This window comes from Bos indicus, chromosome 3 (assembly GCF_029378745.1).
Source record: "Bos indicus isolate NIAB-ARS_2022 breed Sahiwal x Tharparkar chromosome 3, NIAB-ARS_B.indTharparkar_mat_pri_1.0, whole genome shotgun sequence".
In the NCBI taxonomy this organism is placed as follows: domain Eukaryota; kingdom Metazoa; phylum Chordata; class Mammalia; order Artiodactyla; family Bovidae; genus Bos; species Bos indicus.
Window position 1 is genome coordinate 14,727,827 of NC_091762.1, and position 21,950 is coordinate 14,749,776.

Below are 21,950 nucleotides of genomic sequence, written 5' to 3' on the forward strand. Positions count from 1 at the left end.
ACCCTCACAGATTACAGTGTAGTGGAGGAGGTTTATTTGCGGATGTGGGGAGAGCATGGCAAGGGTCCCTGGGGCTGGCCAGCAAGGGGGCAATCAGGAGACTGGAGACAGATTCCCCGAGCCAGGTCTGAGGGCGGGCTCAGGAACTGGCGGTGTGTGTCAGGGGGGTAGAGTGGCGGGTTGGCCCAAACCTATACGAGAGGAAGCATGGGGCCTGCCTCCCACGGCAGGAGCTGGCCAAGAGTCCTCAAGTTAGGAGAAAACAGGGAGGAATCTGAACGTCGTGTGTGTTTCTGACCCCAAGGAGCCCCAAAGTACAACAGCAATGGAGAGACCTCCTTCTCCAGCAGATTCCATCACTGCTGAGGGACTGTTCTCACATGCAGTTCACTCAGGCCCAGCATCCTGGACCACAGGCCCTTGACCTTGACTGCCCTCTGCTCCTGGGTCTGGCCCTCTCCTCCTCACTCAGGCTCCTTTAGTACGGCCAACAGCTCCTTCTGTTCTCTGTGTAGAGCCTGACATCAATGAGAAAGAACAGACAGATTGGGAGATGAGAAAACCCAAACCCCTTTCCTCCACTGTCCTTGACTCCAGGCCTGAGTTTCTACCAGAATGATATGGAAGGTGTCTGTAACTCATGTCATGGGCCCAGCAGAGCATGTTAGGAAATCCACTCCACTCAGGTGTTTATGGCAGGTTGGGTGGCAGGCTTGGGGCTCCACCTAGGCTGGGCCTCCACAGAGAAGAGCTGACCTTCAGAAAGGTCCCTCAAGTGTCCCCCTGACCCTCTGACCTAGTGGAGATTGCTAGCAGAGACGCTTTCTTAAATGGACTTTCAGCTGGGCTAATGGTTTAGTTGCTAAGCTGTATCCAACTCTTTTCGACCCCATGGATGGTAGCCTGCCAGGCTTTTCTGTCCATAGGGATCTCCAGGCAAGACTACAGGAGTGGGTTGCTATTTCCTTCTCCAGGGGATCTGCCCAACCCAGGGATCAAACCCATATCTCCTGCTCTGCAGGCGAAGCTTTACCACTGAGCCACTGGGGAAGCCCTTCAGCTGGACTAGACATGGAAATTGTGGTAGAAGGGGCTCTTTGGGCTCACACAGGACGCAGCGCTGAGCACACCTGACCCACTTCAGACAATGGCTAGGATCTGCACCTGTCGGGGAGAGGTATGGCTCTAAGAGCAGGGTGCGTCCTTCCTCTTAGAACAGAAGCACCAAATGTCACAGCTGGCAGGGCTCTGGGGATCACTGTTTGGCCACTTTGGAAGCCAGAGCCCAGTCAGGGAAGTGACGTTTGGCCTCACAGTGATGGAGTGGCAATGTCAGAGCAGCCTGAGGACCCAGCAAGGCAGCCCTAAGAGCACCCGAGACACAACTCTGAGCCATGGAACCCGCCCCAGGAGACAGGACCAGGCTGAGGGCCTCGGCTACCCGTCCTGGGCCCTGCCATGCAGACCTGGGCCACTACACAACACGATGCTGCACGACAGTACACCCCCAGGGCCGGAGGCTGAGGAGTGAAGACAAGAGGAAGCAGAGCAGGACACAGCCTTTCTCTCGCCGCCGCCTCTCTGAGGCCTCGGTGCCTTGCTGAGGCTGGGGCACAGCCTTCAGGTTCCCCTGACTGGTCTTGGGAGGAGACCAGGGAACCCAAGAGTCATGGATCTGGGGACCTATCCTGCTCAGGATCAGGAGGGTTTGCCCCAGGAAGGGAGCTGTCAAGTGGCCACAATAGACACCAGCTGGACATCTGAATGGTGGACAGAACCCACCGGCGGTTGGGTTCAAGCCCCACTAGAAGCCCTCTTTGGGAATCGTGCTTTGAGCAGCAAGGAAACCCCCTCATCACTCTGTAGCCACACTTGCCGTCTGTGTCACCCAGCCTGTCACCCCTTCCCTTTGTTTACCAACCTGGCCCCAAGTGACTTTGGGCCACTTTCAGAATAGGGTTTACCCTCAAGGACATGCTTTTTTTACAGGGAGGCTATGTTGTAGGTATGCTGACACTCTAGAAGTTGTTCTGAAGTACACATTTTAAAGGTACCGGGCAGTGGTCACGTGGAGTTGAGCCGCCATGGCTATGGAGTGTTGACCCTGACTGCGACAGGCAGAAGCCGCCCCTGGGCACGCCACTTGCTCTCTCTGGGCCCATTTTCTCCTCAGCTGCCACAGGGGACGGCGGGCCTGAGGGCCGGGCTGGGGCGCTCACCTGCCAGGCCTGCTGCCGGGCCTGGGCCTGCAGCTGCAGCTCCTCCAGCTGCCTGCGCCCAGCCAGGACGGCGTCCGCCAGCTGCCTGTTCTCGGCCTCCTGCCTCTGCACACGACGCTGCAGGGCATCCCGCTGCTGCAGCAAGTAGGGCGCCATGGCGCTGCGCAGGTCCTTCTCCGGGATCCCACTGGGGCGCCTGCAGGGGGCGCAGGGGTGGGGACAGGGAAGAGGAGGTGGTGGGGTGAGGCCTCTCCTCCAAGCCCAGGTGGCACGCCCACCTTCCGCTGAGCTGAGCTGGCTCTCGAGGCCTCTCCTGTGGTCCCTCACTCCCAAACCCAATCGCATGGCTCCTGCTCCTGAAGGGAACGCAGACCCCTGTCCCTCAGCTTCCGCTCCCAGGAACCCACCTCTCCCCTTTTCACCAGTCTGCACCCTAGCCTTCCTCCTTTCATCCACATACGCTCTCCCCAGCTCTACCCCTCCAGGGCTGGAGGCAGCTTTCCTCTGTGCTTGTGACCATGTGACCATGCGCCTTGCTGGGGCGTCCCTGCTGTCAGACTGTAAGCTGGAGAGATGGGCACAGGGTGGTGGCCCAAGAGCAGGCCCAGACCCCCAGAGGCCATGGCTGGCTAACGTGGGAAGATAAGGAAAGACAGATCTGAGAACGCAAGATTATAGGGGGTTCTGAGTGCCCAGAGTGAGGAGATGGGTCAGTTCTGATGGGCAGGGGCATAGAAGCCACTGTAGGTTCTTTAAAAATCCTTTGTCAGTTATAAAAGGTAATTCTCTTCAGTTATAAAGAACATAAAGCATTAAACTGGAAAGCACAAAAAAGGTTTTCCCTCCTCCTGACCTAGGCGTCTGCTCAGGCAGGGAGTGGAGGCAGGAGCTCCGGCCACTGTGATTTCGGTGGCCTCAGCTCTGCACTCCCGTCCCCAGGGCCCCCGCTCTGTCCTGCCCAGGACAGCCAGGCAGCGGGTCTGCCCCCGGAATGACAGCTCCCGGACAGCAGGTCTTTCCTGTCTTAGTCACTGGCGAACTCCTGGCATGAAGAACAGTTCTGGGCGTAGAGTAAGAGCTCCTAAAATATTTGTTGAATGAACAAATGAATAAAAACCAGATGCTTGGGCCAGACTAAACGACCTAAGAGTCCAAACGTCTCTATTCCACCTCATCCCACTCCCTCTGTCTACCCTCTCTCCCACAGGCCACGTGGGTCCTGAAACGAGCTGCCTGGGAAGATTTCTCTCATCCCAGGCACCTCAGCCCCCAGGATGACACACGTTTGCCCCCAGCTCTCCCTCCCCAGAGGGGCTACGCATTTGTCTCTCTGTGCCGGGGCACTGTTCGGTGTTGGCCCTCTCCACCTGTCCCTGTCACAGGGTCCTCTCAAGGGCCATGAGCCCACAGTCTCATGAACGTGGTTCCACCAGAAAAGCTCCCTCAAAATGCTGAAATGCTGGGACTTCCTGGGTGGGCCAGTGGAGGCCCGGGTTCCATCCCGGGTCACAAAAGTAGATCGATCCCACATGCCGCGCAACTAAGACCCAGCACAGCCAAATAAAAGAAAAAAAAATTTTTTTTCTAAGATGCTGAAATGCTGCCTCTTTCCCTATGAGCCTGCCTGTGGCCAGGGGAGCAGGCAACGCCCTTCTCACCAGGCTTGCTCCTTGCGGTCTTTGCTTTCTTCCACAATCGCGTCCAATGCAATCAGGACAGCTTCCAGGTTTCCCTCAGCTTTGATTTCAGAGATTTCCTCCTGGAGGGAAAACAGGAAGGAGCTATAATGATACTAGACAATTCCATATGCTGAACTACTAACGGCACTTAGTAAAATTCTGGCTGATTTAAATTCTGTCTTCATACAAGCAGTCCAACTTTCCTACATGTGACTTTTATAAGTAAGGAAGTACAACACAGAAAACACTTTAAAAGAGTCTGCATGGGCTTCCCTGGTGGTCCAGTGGTTAAGAATCGCCTGACAATGCAGGGGACGCCGGTTCAGTCCGTGGTCCAGGAAGATCCCACGTGCCACAGGGCAACTAAGCCTGTGTGCTACAAGTATCGAGCCTGTACTTTGGAGCCCATGAGCTGCAACCTCGAAGCCTGTGTGCCACAGAGCCCGCGCTCTGCCACAAGAGAAGCTACTGCAGCGAGAAGCCCGAGCATCGCAGCTAGAGAGTAGCTCCCACTCCCCACAACTGGAGAAAGCCCACAATCAGCAACAAAGATCCAGCACAGTTAAAAAAAAATTTTTTTTTTAAAGAGCCTGCAGCAATACGCCCCTCCTGCCCATCATCTCTGAAGGCTGCAGCCCCTGCAGTTCCCCCCACGCCCGAGCGCCCCCAGCTGACAGCACACACACATTCTGATGCTTAACGAGGCCCATCCTGGAGCGTGCCAGCATGGAACTGCGACTCCCCAGGGAGAGTTCATGGCACCCTGTCCTTTCCTGTGCCCCCTCCAGCATGCAGTTCCCGTGAATTCAACCATTTGCTAAACGCATCCTCTGCCAGGCTTTGCAGCAGGTGCTGGAGAAACACAGGGAAAAAAAAAAAAAAAAAAACACAGGGAAGCAGAACCAGGCCTGCCCTCGCTGAGCTCCCAAGGTCAGGTGGGACAGCAACTATAACCACCATTACAGCACAGGACAGGAGGCACTGGAGACACCCACATCATTTGGAGGGAAGGGAAGGCGGCCACTGCAGCCCCTGGGCACAGGGGATAGTCCTGGGGACTGAGGGTAGACGGAGGCCAAGGGCAGGGTCCCTGCCTTCAGGGGGCTGACGACCTGGAAGACAGGACCCGAACCGAGAGTGCCTGCGGGCATTCTTGCCACTCACCTGGATAGAAGTCTGCAACTGAGTTACAAACTTGTCATAGATGCGCTGGGTCATCTCAGGCTGCAACTGGTAGAAGCGCTTGTAACAGTCAGTGAACCTCTGGAAGCTGGTGGGAGGGGAGAAGGCGCAGGTTGGGGATTCAGAGTCATCAGCTGGCGCCTGGGCAGCCCTGCCCCTCATCACAGGGCTCGAGGCCTCGTCTCCATGACTCTGGCTAATGGCAGTGGGGGCAGAGTCTCATCTGCAGCTCTGGTCACTGAGGATGGCTCAGCCCCTCCAGTCTTCCCACTCCCTCTCAGCAGAGCCCCGGCTGAATTCAGGTGTCTCCCTCTGAAGGGTGGGTCACAATCGGGCCAGCCACAGTACTTAAACTCGACCTTACAAAGCACCAAATCACCAGGAGGGCTGATGAAGACTCAGACCACTGCCCCCGCCCCCATTCTGAACAAGCTCCCAGGCGATGCTGATGCTGCTGGCCTGTGCCCCTCACTTTGAGAATCTCTGGTCCTTCCAGTGCCCTTGCAGGGCTGCATTAGGACAGGGTATGTGGCCGCTGGGAGAGGTTTCCTTACTCCTAAAAAGAGCCACACAGGAAGAACTGATGCCCATTCTGTGGGACTTAACTATACCTAGGTGATGCTCCAGCCCCCAGCAACCACAGAGGCAGAGCAGGAAGAGGGAAAGAACCGGGTCTCAGATCATCAAGCCGCTGGAAACATCAAGCTGGAGCCATCCTACCTCGGGGCTTCTTGTTAGTGAGGTAATGGATTTCTCTTATTGTTTGTGGCATTTAAAATCAGGGCTCTGTCACTGGCAGCTGACACACTCCTTGTAGCTGCAAAGGTCAAAGGGTGCCCAGTATACTCCCGATGGCTGGCTCCTCTTGGGCAAAGGAACTGAAATAACAAACGAACTCTCATGGCTGTTTCCTCTCCCCCCTCCACCAGCCTCTCTGCCTCTCTCAGGCCCTTCCCATCCACAAGTGTTCACTTAGCATCTGCTATGTGCTGGGTGCTCTGGGTCAGTGAGGCTGGCATGGCCCTCCTGGTGCTTCCAGTGGAGGAAGAGATGGCAGGAAGTACAGGAACTCACAGGCGAACGTGGGGATGATTACTAGTGAAGAGTGCTTGGAGGGAAAAGGGCTGGGAGTTAGGCGCCCAGAAAGTGCACCGTGGGGATCACCTTTAAGTGTGGGGGTGGTCAGTGAAGGCCTCTCTGATGAAGGAATGTCAAGGGACCTGCAAAGAGTGGCTGAGGAGGTGTCCGGAAACACACCCTGAGGCTTCACTGTGGGCTCAGATATTCCTCAGCCGTCTGGGCCAGTAGGGGCTCTGGACAAACAGGACGTTGGGTACCTGGAGCCCAATGCACAGGCCCCACTGCAGCCAGGGCGTCACTGCTGGGTCCTCCCTTTCTCATGGCTCTCTGGGCCTCCTGGCCCCGTTCCTGCCACCAAAACAGAGTCCTCTGAAACGGACGCAGAGAGTGGCGCAGTGGTGTGCTGCGGCCAGCTCACAGTGGTTGCAAGAGATAACCGTTAAATTTCCAGGAAATCCGTGAGGCAGTTGTTAAGCACAGTAATTACTGAAAATTAAATTAGGTAAGACTACAACGAATTACACTAAAAACAAAGGTACTGGGGCTTTCCTGGCGGTCCAGTGGCTAAAACTCCGAACTCCCAATGCAAGGGGGCCAGGTTTGGTCCCTGGTCAGGGAACCAGACCCTGCATGCTGCAACTAGGATCCGGCACAGCCAAATACATGCGTAAGTATTTTCTAAGAAAACCCACAAGGTACTACCTGCTCAAAACACATGATGTCCAAGTCATTCTACACACTTTACTCTGCTCCGGAGGCCGACCCCATCCATGGTCTCCATCTGTAGAAACACTGCTGCCCGCCCCTCCTCTACTGTATGCAGAGATGCTACGCTGCTAGGCTTATTTACACCCGGGAAGCTGGCAGACACCGTGAGCCAGGGCTTCATTTCTGGAGGGCTGGCTGTACACACCTACCAGCGTACCTCTGGCTACGGGCGACCGTCTCCCATCCTCTTGAGGGTACACATTTGCTATCCGTGCACTTTGGGGGAAAAACTAAGGTACCAAATACAAAGACGACAGACGTCCTTTCACCCTCGAGAGCCCCAGACATCCTGTTGTTTTGCCGCTGGCCCCACGAGCCACGCAGTCTGCGGCTACACAGAGGAATATGGAGGGACACACGATGCCTGAAAAAGCGCGGCTGGAATGGAAACCGGGTAATTGTGGCCTGAAATGGGTCTGGCTCAGAAATGGGAGATCCTGTTCCTCCTCCCAGCCCTCTCAGCCCAGGCTGGCAGCAGACAGGGCCCAGGGCAGGATAATTCTGCTCACCAGTGCCGCTGGTCAACTCTTCTGGTATCCCCTTCCTGGTCTGCGAGATCAGTGAAAGTGACGGACCCAGAAACACACACACTGATACAAACACACAACACGGGAAACGTGCTCCAAGGACGTGGAGGGAGAGCAGTCAGGCTGGAAGCGGGGAGGAAAGTGGTTTCTTTTCTTTTAGTTTCACTGAGATGCAATTGACATATGGCACCCTGTAAGTTTAAAGGGTACAGTATAATGACTTATATATACTGGTAAATGATTACCACGGTAAGTAAACATACACCATCTGAGAAACAAAAAGGACTTCCCTGGTGATCAGATGATAAAGAATCCACCTGCAGTGCGGGAGACCTGGCTTCAGTCCCTGGGGTGGGAAGATCCCATGGAGGACGGTATGGCAAGCCACTCCAGTATTCTTGCCTGGAGCATCCCCATAGACAGAGGAGCCTGATGGGCTACATACAGTCCATGGGGTCATAAAGAGTCGGACATGACGGAGCGACTAAGCATACACAGAGAAACAAAAAAGAACAAACAATTGGATTTTCCTTGTTATGAGAACTTGCAGAGTCTGCTTTTTAAACAGCTTCCACACACACCACACAGCAGTGATAACTGCAGTCACCAAGTTCTGTGGCATTCCTAGTGCTGATTTGTCTTATGATTGGTAGCTTGTATCTTCAGACCACCTTCATGCAATTCCTTCTCCCCTCAGCCCCCAGGGATTCCTTTCTTGAGAGCCAGTGTAGACTTGGGAATACTGTGAATGCTCCTGTAAATTTCCTGAAAAAACGCACTCACAGAGAAATGATGCATTTTAGAAAACATTCATGGCCACTACCGCCAAGTGTCACCTTTTATCTTCTCACGTAAATTCTAATATCTCTGTGGACAGGGATGCCATCCACAATGGCGCTGGGATGTCCAGGGTACCCAGACAGTGTTAGAATCACAGCAGCACGCAAGACAAGCTGCAGACCAGGTGAGTGCGACTGCGCTGAGGCCCGGGCTACCCGGCCTCAGGCGTGCTCCATTCCCAGCCACCTCCCCTACCCCGGACCCTAGGGTACCAAGGCTTGGACTGCTTGATCAGAGGTGCCCTCTCCACAGAGCGTCTCCATCGGCCTCTCTGCCAAGTCCTCCTGTGCCCTGTGCTGGAATGGTCTTCTGGCCTTGGCCTCCTGAGGGTACACAGGGGCCCTCCAGCTATCTCTGCCGGGCGAGTGCACCAGCTCTAAGGCCTGCCTGTCCTTTTGCCTGGGTTCACATCCTGCCTCTGCCACTCATCAGCTGAGTGACCCTGGACAACTTCTCTACCTTTATAAGCATCGCTCTCTATCTCCATCAAACAGAGATAGTAACTACCCATAAGTCACAAAATTACTGTGAGGATTAAATGAGGTTACATATGTAAGCACTTAGTACAGTGTACAGGGAAATGCTCCACGTTAGCTACAATTGTTATTACAATTTTCAAAGCAACAGTCCTCACCACCCCTGAAAAGTGTAGAACACAGCCAGTAACTGCATTTCCCAGGGCTGGGAAGTCTGAAGAAGGCAGGTTAGTAAAGCATCTTGATTGCAACTGCATGTGCAGGAAGAACCCCCTGACCCCACTGCAAAGAAAAGGCTACACTGTGGTCCCCAAAAAACGGCCACATTTTTCACCAATGAAAGTATTTTCTTATTGGAGTATAACTGCTTTACAATGTTGTAACTTCCTGCTGTATAAGAAGTGAATCAGCTGTATGTACGCATATATCTGCTCCCTCAGACGTTCCAGCCCGGCCCCACCCCGCCACTCTAGGGCCTCACAGACCACCACGCTGAGCTCCCTGTATCACACTGCCAGTTCCCACTAACTCCCTGTTTTACACATGGCAGTGTATTTATATCAAACCCCACCTCCCAATTCATGCCGCCCTCTCCTTCCCCCGCTGCGCCCACAGTCCGCTCTCTATGTCTGTCTCTGCTCCTGCCTTGGAACTCGGTTTATCTGCACCATTTTTCTGGATTCCTCATACACACTGGCTATATATATAAAACACATATATCGTTAATGTACGATATTTGTTTTTCTCTTTCTGACTTACTTCGTTCTGTGTAACAGATTCTAGGTCCATCGATACCTCTCCAAATGACCCAATTTCGTTTCTTTCTGTGACTGAGCCGTATTCCATCGTATTCATGTACCACGTCTTCTTTATTCATTTCTCTGTCAATAGACCTTAGGTTGCTTCCATGTCCTGGCTGTTGTAAATAGTGCTGCAAGTAACTTTAAAAACTGCATTTACTGAATTTCAAAACAGAGATGACTATACATTCACTGATTTTAACCTGTTTCTTCCTCTTATTATGCAATATCTGAGTCACCATCACTGTTTTTGAACTCACCAAAAAAGCATGTCATTCACAGCACTAAAAATTAATCGCAGGGACTTCCCTGGTGGTCCAGTGGTTAAGATTCCACATCTCTCTGATGGGGGCCTGGGTTCTATCCCTGGTCAGGGAACTAGATCCTGCATGCTGCAATTAAAAAGATCCTGCATGCAGCAACTAAGACTCAGTGCTTCCATATATAAAACAAAACAAAACCAAACAACCTCACTGTAAACTGAGTTTTCACATATGTTTAACTTAAAATATTTAAGGTCAAAATCAAGCTCTAGTGGCTAGTCAATCTGTCAGTTTACATACGCAGATAAATTGTGCAGGAATGGAAAGACAGAGGCATAGACAAGTAAACATGTGTACTGCTGCTGCTGCTGCTAAGTCACTTCAGTCGTGTCCGACTCTGTGCGACCCCAGAGACGGCAGCCCACCAGGCTCCCCCGTTCCTGGGATTCTCCAGGCAAGAACACTGGAGTGGGTTGCCATTTCCTTCTCCAATGCATGCAAGTGAAAAGTGAAAGTGAAGTCGCTCAGTCGTGTCCGACTCTTAGCGGCCCCATGGACTGCAGCCTTCCAGGCTCCTCCGTCCATGGGCTTTTCCAGGCAAGAGTACTGGAGTGGGGCGCCACTGCCTTCTCATGTGTACTAGTGCTAAAGAAACCCGGTGCGCCCTCCTCCACGGTAACCAGCTTGTTGCCTGCCTGCCCGCCTGTTCCACAGACTGTCCACCAGAGGGCGGGTGAGAACTGGCGTTTTCGTTCAATAAAGGCATGGAGGGTGAAGACAGCAATACAAATATACAGAAGCTGGGGAGCACTGTGACAGAAACCCATGCTCTCCACCTGCCACCCGCCACCTGTACAGCCGCCCTGTTTTATTAAGAAATGTTTCTCTAAAATGAAAAAAAAAAGAAAGAAAGAAAAGAGAAGAAAGAAATATTTCGCTGCTTGGTCTTTCCCCCTTCCCCCTTTTCAGCCTCAGGACTGAGAAAGAAAGGGGGGCAATAAAAACCAGAAGTGTTCCCTGATGAAAATAAGAGGTCAGTCAGCCGCATGTAAATCCAGCTAGAACATTTGCTCACACCATACATAAAAATACACTCAAAATGGCTTAAAGACTTAGATATAAGACCTAACACCAAAAAATTCCTAATAAAGAACATAGGCGAAACATTCTCTGACACAAATCATACCAATGTTTTCTTAGGTCAGTCTCCAAAGGCAACAGAAATAAAAGCAAAAATAAACAAATGGAACCTAATCCAACTTACAAGATTTCACACGGCAAAGGAAATCAGAAACGAAATGAAAAGACAACCTACGAAGTGGGAGAAAATATTTGCAATGATGTGACCAACCACAGGGTTCCCTAGAGGAAGAAACATCCAAGAGCAGCAGGAGTCTTTGAGGGAAGGACAGAAGGCCCGGCAGCAGCGTGAAGATTAGAGTGCACGCGCGCCTGGGGTGCAGATGCCGTGACGAGAAACACGCACGGGGTGCCGCCTGAGCCAGGCACTCTACGTGAAGCAACTCACTTAGTCCTCATGGTAACTGAGGAAGGGTCTACTCTCGCCGTGCCCATTTTTCAGATGCAGACGCTGAGGCAGAGAGGAGCCTGCCCAAGGTCACAGAGCTGGGACATGGTGGAGCCGTCAGCTCTGGGTCAGGCGTCCTTGGCCGCCACACAGTCTGCAGGCTGGTGGGTCAGACACACACAGTCTACAGCGTATCATGATAGGAAGAGCTGGAGGAGGGGGCTTTGGGCAGGGCTGGGGCAAGATCAGATCTGTATGTTAGAAACCCCTCTGGCTGCTGGGAGGGGGACTAAGGAGGCACAGCTGAGGTGGCGGCCGACACAGTGGGGACAGGGTGAGGTGGGTGATCTGGAAACACACGAAGAGCAGACAATCAGCACAACGGGCTGAAGCCACACACCGCAGTCTGTGAGTCACACCCACACTTCAGAAACTAGCTGCTGCCAACAGCACGCGTCATCTGCACATTCAAAGAGTGCGAGATATTTCTGAAGCACTTACTTAATCAGAATATTTTAAATATCAAACCACTCTTTTTCCTGTGAAGAACTGTTTCCTATGAACACCAACAGTCTCTGCCATTCGTTTAAAACTCAACCAGTTCACGTACACATGCGATTAGCTCTCCTTCCTTGGTCCCTGTCAGACACAGGCTTCAAGTCAGTTTCTACACATCACCCTCTGTAGCACGTGTTGGGCAGGAACGGCACCCGGACAGGCACTGGGCCAGTCTGGCACCTCAGACTCAAGAACTGTCAGTCACCGCTCACTCCCTCAGTGCCCCCGGGACGAACACCGCACGTGGCACCACTGCCGGGGGCCGTGGGGACCTGTGGCAGACTGGGCGTGCCCTCAATGGTGCCAACTTCTACCGGGGCCCCACCAACACCAACTCTAATCAACTGTCTCTCTTGGCGGGTCCTGATTTATAACAAAACACAGCAAACCTCATCTACTTGCTTTAGCTAAACAGGAAAACAGCTGTTTCTCAAGGTCCAGGAGGCTGTATGGACAAAATGAACCCTTCATTTTCAGAAGATAAGGGAGAGGTCACATATGGTAAGCTCCAACGGGGCCACATTTCTATGTCCTGAAGCCTACGAGAGGACAGATTTGGACGTCTCTGCCTCAGCTGATCCAGTGAAAGGAAGACACCCTAACTGAAGACAGGGGTATGGGTCTGTGAGGTCTGACAGCCCAGTGAGGCCAATAATCTCCCAGTCACTCTGGAGTGTATCATATAATTTGCCCCTCTGGTCAAGCTAACATGGATGGAAAAACATGAGTTGTAGGGGAATTCAATCTGCAGTTTGAAATATCCCTTTGGATAACTGACATGTGAATAGACCAGCTTTTACTCTGTAGAGATTCCTGTCCTCTGTATAAATTCTTGGTCTTTGGGATTGAGGACTTTTAATGACTTGGGAGAGGGTCAAGCATTTGGATACATCTTAAAAGGCTGTATTCATACATGACATTTGTTGAGCCCTTTCTAGGTGGAAGCCAGCCGTAAGTTCCTACTTAACTGAGAGAGGGGAAGGGCGTTCTAGCAATGAGAAAAAGCAAGTGGAAAGAGCGGGTGGCAAGGGTGGGGGACAGTAGCAGCTCTCAACGCCTAAGAATTCATGTGCGTGTGTTTGCACACCAAGTGTGCCTTGCTGCACACCCACGGCCCTGATCACAGCTGGAGAGATGGGAAGGGCCAAGGGGTGAATGGCCTTTACACTAAGCTAAGGAGCTGAGCAGTCCTGAGCCAACTGAACATTATAAGCAGAAGGACATGCTCAAATCTGAGCCATAGACTGGAGGGAGGGAGCAAGATTGAGGATGGAGGGCCATTTTGGAAGCTGGTGCAATAATTCTATGAGAGACAGTGAGGGCCTGGACTGAAGCATTTGCATGACGATGGAGAGGAGATTGAGGAGACAGGCTGAAACCAACAGGGCATGGTGGCTGACTGGAAGCAAGGGGTCAATGAGGAATCCCAAATCTCTGGCCTAGAGAATGAGTAGATGGTGGTATTTTCAACCAATGTGGGGACCACAGAGGGAAGAGAAATCCTGTTTTGCTGAACGTGATGGTTCTGTGGGATACCAAGTAGAGATTTCTAGTAGTAGACTGTTAAAGATAGAGGCCTGAAGCTCGGGAGAAAGATGTGGCTTGAGAATCCTCACTTATTCCAAAGCTATTTACTGAATGTTTACTATGTGCCAGGCACCATAATAAGCAATGAGCAGAGAGTGATGAATAAGACAGATAAGATCCTGTCCTCAAGGATCTTACGTTTCATGTGGGGAAGACAGACCACAAACAAACAACAGAACAACATACTATGGTAAGTCTTTACAAAGGAATGAAATAAGGTGTTGTGATAAAGAATAACCAGGGGAGAAAGGTGGCTTTAGAGAAGATCAAGAAAACCATTTCTGGCAGAGCAAACATCAAGTGCAAACAGCCTGAGGCAGGAAAGCTCTTGACACTCTAGGGAATGAGAAGGTTAGGATGACCAAGTATAGCTGCAGAGGGGAACAAGAGGCAGGCAGGGGCTAGAACATGCGGGGCCTTGAAAGCCACAGTAAGGAGCGATGAACAGCCACTGAAGGGCTTTCAGCACAGCAAGATACCAAATGGGCTGTGATCTGCACACGTGCCGGTGAAGCAGGAGAAGGGCAATGCTCGCACATTTAAGGGACAAGTGGACGAAGAAGAGCCCGAGAAGGAGCAGCCAGTGCGGTAAAGGACAGAGGATGGTGTTGGAAGCCAAGGGAGAAATTTCAAGGACAGACAAGTGGTTAATAGTGTCAAATGCTACAAGGAGAGCACGTACATTAAAGATGAAAAAAAATCCAAAGTATTTAACAACAAAGAGTTATTATTGACCTTGAAACGAAGGTTTTAGGAGAATGGTGTCAAAATCCCCTAAGCAGAGGGAAAAAACTGGAGATGGAGAACTAGAAGCTGGGAATGCAGAGACCCAAGGTCACAGCCTGGGATGTGAAGGGAAGGACACTGACAGGGAGGGAGCTAGGAGGATGCAAGACCAGGCATCCCAGCCAAGTTTACAGGCGTCTGAACCCCTGCCTGGTGTCTCTATTCTCTCTGTGGACCAGGTGTTGAGGCCGTTTTCAGTGAGCGTGTAGAGGTAGCAGGGGAAGGGCCTGGGGGACAGGGTAAACATTTTAAATATTAATACTTCTGTGGAGAAGGGGAAGAGAGCTGACAGGAGACATGAGGATAATGGGCTCGCTGAGCGCCCAGATGAATCCCAAGAACATGGCTGTGTGGAAGCACCATTTTCCACCATGGGTGAGACTCTACAGCTGCTCAGAGGTTGAGTGCAGGGGCAGAGGAGTGCAGTCAGGACCCTGAAGGTGGGTTTCACAGCTGGTGGGGTAGGAGGATGAGGGGGCAAAGGAGCTGAGATACACAAGTGTGGCTGCCCTGCATCTCCAACTGAAACTATCCAAACAGAGGTCTTGATCTCCAACCCCGGACTCATTTCTCTCCCCCAACTCACGGGGGAGTGTTTCTTCCTCATCTCAGTAGATGGTAAAACTGCACTCAACCACCATCAGGAAGAGGCAGCATCCTCCTGGAGGTCCCCTCCCCCTCACCTTCCCTTCCAATCCAATCCGATTCTCTCTCTGATCAGCTCATATCCACCCACCCCTCTCATCTACACCATCTCTTATCTGGACTGTTTCAGCTCCTACCATGCAGTTAGCATCCCAGGCACAGGACCGTGACCTGACAAGTAGGGCAGACAAGATGATTTAGACTTAAAAATAATGGGAACGGCTTCAAAAATAAAAGCTCAACACTGACCTAATAAGTGTCATCTTAGAGTAATAAAAAATATAACACATCACCTAGTCAACTACAATTTTAATATGACTAGATAAAAATTATATTTAATATGGGATACAGATACTTCTCCCCATGACATAACCTGATTTTTAAACTTACCGTTATAACATGATCATTTTTTCCATAAGTCAGTATTATTCAAAATGGAATTTTAAATAACTCCATAGTCATGTGGCATAGGAGATCTTAGTTCCCCGACCAGAGATCAAACCTGCACACCCCGGGCAGTGGAAGCATGGTGTCTTAACCACTGGACTGCCCTCAACAGGATTTTACTAGATAGTTATTATACCTACGTAACCACCATCCTTCAAATGTTGAACATTTTTGGTGGTTTTCAACTGTTTTCTACTGAACATGCTGCATAGATATTTTTTGTACTTTTTATGATGTAAATTTTTTGACAATTTTATTTTGAAATAGTAATAGATTAGAGGAAGCTGCAAAGAAATGTGCTCTCCCCAATGTTAACATCTTACACACCATAGTACAATATCAAAACCAAGAAGCTGACACTGGTACAATCCACAGAACTCATTCAGATTTCAACAGTTATACATACATTTGTTTCTATTTGTGTATCTTTACCACATGTGTAACCTTGCATAACCACCACCTCAGTCAAGACACTCAATGCTTTTTAAATATATCTGTCATGATATGGGTTGAGGTCGCAAAAAGAAAAAAAAAAAAAAAAATCAGAGTCTAGAAGCCTAGAAAGACCTTAAGGTAATCCTACCAACAATCCATTAATATCCTGCACAGCAGTCAGAGTACCTTTAAAAGATCAATCACTGTATCAGAGCATTACAAATAAATAGATTTTTAAGCCCGTGGAGAGCCATCTCCTAAGTACACACACACACACACACACACACACACACACACACACAAAAGGATCACTCATGCCTTAAAAACATCAATGACTTTCCATTTCTCTTAGAATAAACTCCCTTGCATCTAACAAAAAATAATAACCCCTATATATAATGTAACAAAGACAGACAATGGGAAAAAAGAGATATAAACAGTTGTGATGAGATTTTTTCTTTTTTTAACTTTTTAATGTATTTTAAAAATTTATTTATTTTTTAACTGAAGGATAATTGCTTTATAGAATTTTGTTGTTTTGTGATGAGAGATTTTTAAAATGAAATGAATGGCTCAATCAAGACCATTTTTAAAATGAGTATATTCTCTCTCTACACACACGCGTGCGCGCATGCCTTTGGCCACATCTTGGGGCCTGTGGGATCTTAGTTCCTAGACCAGGAATCAAAGAACCTATGCCCTGGGCAGTGGAAGTGGAGTCCTAACCACGAGACCACCAGGGAATAACTAAAATACTTTAATAGGAAAATTTAGAAGCTCAAACTAATAAATAAAATTCTATACCCAGGAAACACAAACTGTATACTCTTTTCAAGTATACATGGAATATTCACAAAAATTACCTGTAGACTTAGCCATAAAGAGTCAGAATGTCAAAAATTCCCACAAAATCAGCATCACACAAACTGTTATTTCACCACAAGATGATAAAATTGGAAATTACAACAAAAGGATAACTCTTTAAGAATTACATGTCTGGGAGCCAAATAACATACTACTAAATAATCACTGGGTTACAGAGGAAATGATAAGGAAAATTACAAAGTACATAAAATTAAATGACAATGTCTATATGTAAAAAAATGAAATTGGATCTCTTTCTCATACCATACAAAAACTACCTCAAAATGGGTCAAAGACCAAAATGTCAGAGCTAAAACTATAAAAGTCATAGAAGAAAATATACATATAAATCTTTATGACCTTGAATTACACAATGGTTTCTTCAGTTCAGTTCAGTTCAGTTGCTCAGTCGTGTCCAACTCTTTGTGACCCCATGAACCGCAGCATGCCAGGCCTCCCTGTCCATCACAACTCCTGGAGTCTACCCAAACCCATGTCCATGAGTTGGTGATGCCATCCAGCCATCTCATCCTCTGTCGTCCCCTTCTCCTCCTGCCCTCAATCCCTCCCAGCACCAGAGTCTTTTCCAATGAGTCAACTCTTCACATGAGGTGGCCAAAGTATTGGAGTTTCAGCTTCAGCATCAGTCCTTCCAATGAACACCCAGGACTGATCTCCTTTAGGATAGACTGGTTGGACCTCCTTGCAGTCCAAGGGACTCTCAAGAATCCTCTCCAACACCACAGTTCAAAAGCATCAATTCTTTGGTGCTCAGCTTTCTTTATAGTCCAACTCTCACATTCATACATGACCATTGGAAAAACCAGAGCCTTGACTAGACAGACCTTTGTTGACAAAGTAATGTCTCTGCTTTTTAATATGCCGTCTAGATTGGTCGTAACTTTCCTTCCAAGGAGTAAGTGTCTTTTAATTTCATGGCTGCAATCACCATCTGCAGTGATTTTGGACCCCAAAAAAATAAAGTCAGCCACTGTTTCCACATCTATTTCCCATGAAGTGATGGGACTGGATGCCATAATCTTAGTTTTCTGAATGTTGAGCTTTAAGCCAACTTTTTCACTCTCCTCTCTCACTTTCATCAAGAGGCTCTTTAGTTCTTCACTTTCTGCCATAAGGGTGGTGTCATCTGCATATCTGAGGTTATTGATATTTCTCCCGGCAATCTTGATTCCAGCTTGTGCTTCCTCTAGCCCAGCGTTTCTCATGGTGTACTCTGGATATAAGTTAAATAAACAGGGCGACAGTATACAGCCTTGACGTACTCCTTTCCCGATTTGGAACCAGTGTATTGTTCCATGTCCAGTTCTAACTGTTGCTTCCAAGAGCTTATAAACATTGATCTAACTAAATCCAACTATATATTTTAAATACATCATATTCAAGATTTATTCCAAGAATGCAAAGACAGTTTAACTTTCCTAAAATCTACCAATGTAGATCATAACATTAACAAACTGAAGAAAAATGACAAGATCTTCCTAACTGAGGAAGAAAACATCTGATAAAGTTCAACACCTAATCATGATCTTCTTAATAATTCTCAGAAAACTAGAATGAGACAGGGACTTCCTTAATTTGCCAAAAATATGTACCAAAAACTGCAGAACCCATATGCACTGGCACAAAGACAGGCAAATAGATCAGTGAAACAGGAGAGAGACCCAGGGGCACTAAATGCAGAGGGACTTGCCATATGATAAAAGATGAATGAACTGCTTAGTTGGCAATGACTGGGAACACTAAAAAAAAAAGTAAGAGTAACTGAAACTACCATTTTACACCTGTGATCAGACAGATCACAGACTGAAAGAGTAAAATGATAAAACAGCCAATAGAAGAAAACACTGCATATCATCTTTGTGATCTAGGTGTGGGTACAGCCTCTATAAGCAAGATATCATAAGCACAGGCCATAAGATTAAACACAGGAAAATTGAGGGTTTTAAAATACAAATTGATTAGGTGATACCTAACAATTTATTAGGACTGTTCGAGGGATGTGGACTTAGTGCAAAGGCTGAGTAGAGTCATGAGTATCCACATAGCTTGGGAGAAGGCCCCCCTGGGATGACTACATTTCTCTTTCTGCCTCATCTTCCTGGGGTAAAGTGTAAATGATTAAAATCTGCAATTTTAATTTAACTAAGGATTTCTGTTACTCAAAGAACATGATAGACAAAGCTAACATCTCACAGAGATAGCTATTTCCTCTTCAGTCTAAAACTGACAAAATGATTGATATCTAGACCATACTGGGAACTCCAGCAAATCAACAAGATAAAAAACCCAATTCTAAAAAAGTACAAAAAAAAATTACAGGAAATAAGTAGGCAGTTCACAGAAAAGGAAGTCAAATGACTAATGAGGTATACAAGGAATTGCCCACAGCTTATGAGGAATTAGAAATGTGCAAATTAAAATAATAATGAAATACCCTTTTCACACCTTCAGAATGGCAAACAGAATGGTGGGTTTGGACCAGGTTTTCCGGAAAGCACTCTGACAAAACATAGGTAGGTGTAAACCCTTGGATCCAGGGATTTCAGTCCACTGTACACCTCAAAGAAATTCTAGCACTAGTCTGTGAGGGGAGGCACCCTGGCATAATCTGTGGAGGAGGGAGTTGGAAGCAATCAAGAGTTCATGATTGGGAATGGGCAAGTGCTGGACGTGTATCATGAAATGATAAACAGCACTGAGAAGCTATGAACCACATGCATTTACAGTATATGGTTATATCTTAAAATCAAAAATCTGTTGATTGAAAAAGACATGAGCACGATTATGATTCATGTAAATGTAAAACCTATATAAATTTACCGACAAAACAACACACTTTACAAAGGCACAAACTTACTCAAATGTCAGGTCCTTGCACTTACACTAACCCAGACCTATCCCTATTGCTCTCTATTCCTTTTTGCTGATTTATTTTTCTTTATGGCACAAGAAAGTCTATTCCAGGAGAGCAGGGACCTTCCTATCTTCATCACTGCGGTATTTCCAGTTCCTAACACAGAGCCTGAGACACTAGAGATATCCAGTAAATATCTGCACATGAATACATGAAAAAAATGGAGGACACACAGCAAGCGGAGAACAGGGCCTATGGGGAGGGGAGAGGAGGGCAAGAATGAGCAAGAGAAAGCCAATTAATCGATCAGTAATAGAGCCTGCCTGGACATACAATGATGGCGTGTCATGAATGGTCCATAAACATGATTATAAATTATTTACCAAATGTATTACTCTGGAAACTGTGCCCTGCTGGATAAGCCGATCACCTGCCTGTCCAGCCTCCTCTTATTGTTCTCTCATTTTGCTACTTCCTAGAATCCCCTGACCATTTCAAGGCCTTTGCACAAGCTGTTCCTCCTTCCCACAAGCTTTTCCTCTAGTTCTTCAGAAGACTGGTTCCCTCTCATTCTTCAAGTTTCAGATCAACGTCACTTTCTCAGACTGGAATCCCTATCTTATCTAGTGTCTTCCTTCCCCTAATTTGCCTCTTCATTAGCTTACCAAGCTCTGTGATAATTTTGCTTACTTCATGTCTCTACATATTGAAGGCAAGCTCCAAGACAGGGGCCTTGTCTACTTTATTGTATCCCCAGCACTTGACACAGTGTTTGGCACAGGCACTCAAATATTTGCTAAGTGAATCAATGAGTGATGAAATGGATCCTAAGGTCTTGGTGGGAAACAAAGTCCTAAAACTAGGAAGGAAATCAGAAGATGAGAGTCTTGACGAGGTCAAAGAACAGAGGTAGTGGGGACATAGAGGGTGGATGGAGAATAGGCTGTGGTCAAACCCCTGAAGGTCCTGATAACAGTGTTTCAGTACTAATGTTCTGGGTATGCGACCATGGACAAAACTCGTCCTTTAAAGTGTCCAATACTGTCGTGACCGGCTGGGACCTGGGTCCCTTTGCTGCAATGCTTGCAACCTGGGCAAAAGTCTCCTCAAACAGCAGAATACAAAGAAACTATAAGGAACTAAAACTAACCACATACAGGCACAGTTAATGGCAAGTTATGAATAAGATACAAAAAGACCAAAAATTCCAACCGTTACTTCTGAGCTGTTGGAAGTAAAAGCTGGGTACTGCACATGATCCCGGCACACAGCACCACTGAAGGGGTAGGTAGAACACTTAAGCCTCCTCTCCAAGCTGGACCAATGGATCCACCCCTGTCCTCTCCGCATTTAAGGGACCAGCTGCCTCTCCCGCAGGAAAACCAGCAAGGACTCCTACAACCTTTTTTCAAGCCCTCCTGCTGCACCACAGGTCTCAATAAAGGCTTGCCTGAATTTCTCCTCTTACCAATCTCTATTGTTTGAAGTGTTCAATAACCCACGTCAGTAACATTGTTACAATACTGTTCATAGACAGTAGACCGGAAGCGTTTCTTTCTATTGTAAGACATTCAGTCCTCACACCCACCCAGTGAAGAACGTATTACTATTTTCATAATAAATTCTATGATTCTAATGCTTTCTACGTGGCCGGCACTGTTCTAAAACCCTTACGACTATTTACTCATTTAAATCTCGGAAAGAACCTATGAGAAAGGTACTATTGTTGCTATTTTATTCACGCTGAACAGAAGCACAGAGCAGTTAAATCTTTTTCATTTTAAGTTGGGCCATGATTTGAACCCTAAATCTAATTCGAAAGCCTGTAACGTTCCTTCCAACCACCTATAATCAACACCAGGTTTACTGGAGAAAGGAGTAGCTAGAAGTTAGGTCTGCTCCACAGTACCTGTGTTAGCAAAAAACCAGTGACCCGCCCCCAACCCCCAAACATCCACGTGACTCAGCTCTTTGCCCCCAACCCACCCATCACGGGCCGTCCTGATTTCGCGAGGTTTAGATTCCAGTGGGACAATCTACAACGAGATTTACACTCGGCCTCACTTCCTCTACCTTACCTCCCGGCAGCGACCAACTTCTGGAGGAAAGTGTCCACCATGGTGTCGAAAAGCTTCACCCTCGAAATGTTAGTGCCGGGGCGCGCAGGTTCCTGAGACAATTCCTCGGGCCCTTTTTCTGCACAGCCGCTGCCTACGTTGACGCTGCTCGCTTCAGCCATGTTGAAATAGAACCGCCAAAACCGATTGACCCGGCCGCCCCGCCCACCGAAGCCTCCGATTGGCCGCTCCCGACCGTTGGGCGCCTCCGATTGGAAGCAGCAAATGTCTATCACCCAGCCGTGGGGAGGGGACACTGCCGGACGCGGAGGAT

At 48.5% G+C, this 21,950-nt stretch overlaps 1 protein-coding gene across 2 annotated transcripts; it reads right to left on the reverse strand.

The window, feature by feature from the left end:
- Positions 1-11: 11 nt before the first annotated feature.
- PMF1 (polyamine modulated factor 1) lies at positions 12-21,929 on the reverse strand. Of its 2 annotated transcripts, none has more exons than XM_070785020.1 (5): positions 21,638-21,929; positions 5,063-5,168; positions 3,878-3,978; positions 2,220-2,354; positions 12-518 (listed from the first exon to the last, which is right to left on the reverse strand). In XM_070785020.1, the coding sequence occupies exons 1-5, from the start codon at positions 21,796-21,798 to the stop codon at positions 479-481; spliced, it is 543 nt and encodes a 180-aa protein (XP_070641121.1). In that variant the 5' UTR covers positions 21,799-21,929; the 3' UTR covers positions 12-478. The 2 variants fall into 2 exon arrangements, with proteins under 2 accessions (XP_070641121.1, XP_019808852.2); XM_019953293.2 differs by having other exon boundaries at positions 2,220-2,415; positions 21,638-21,855.
- Between the last annotated feature and the right edge of the window lie 21 nt (positions 21,930-21,950).

Excerpts from the sequence above, each read along its gene's own strand:
- PMF1 (XM_019953293.2), bottom strand. The coding sequence starts at position 21,798 with ATGGCTGAAGCGAGCAGCGTCAACGTAGGCAGCGGCTGTGCAGAAAAA. Across the intron at positions 2,416-3,877 it reads GACCGCAAGGAGCAAGCCTG|GCGCCCCAGTGGGATCCCGG; the intron begins GTGAGAAGGGCG and ends CGCCCCCTGCAG. Across the intron at positions 519-2,219 it reads CCCGGCAGCAGGCCTGGCAG|GCTCTACACAGAGAACAGAA; the intron begins GTGAGCGCCCCA and ends CATTGATGTCAG.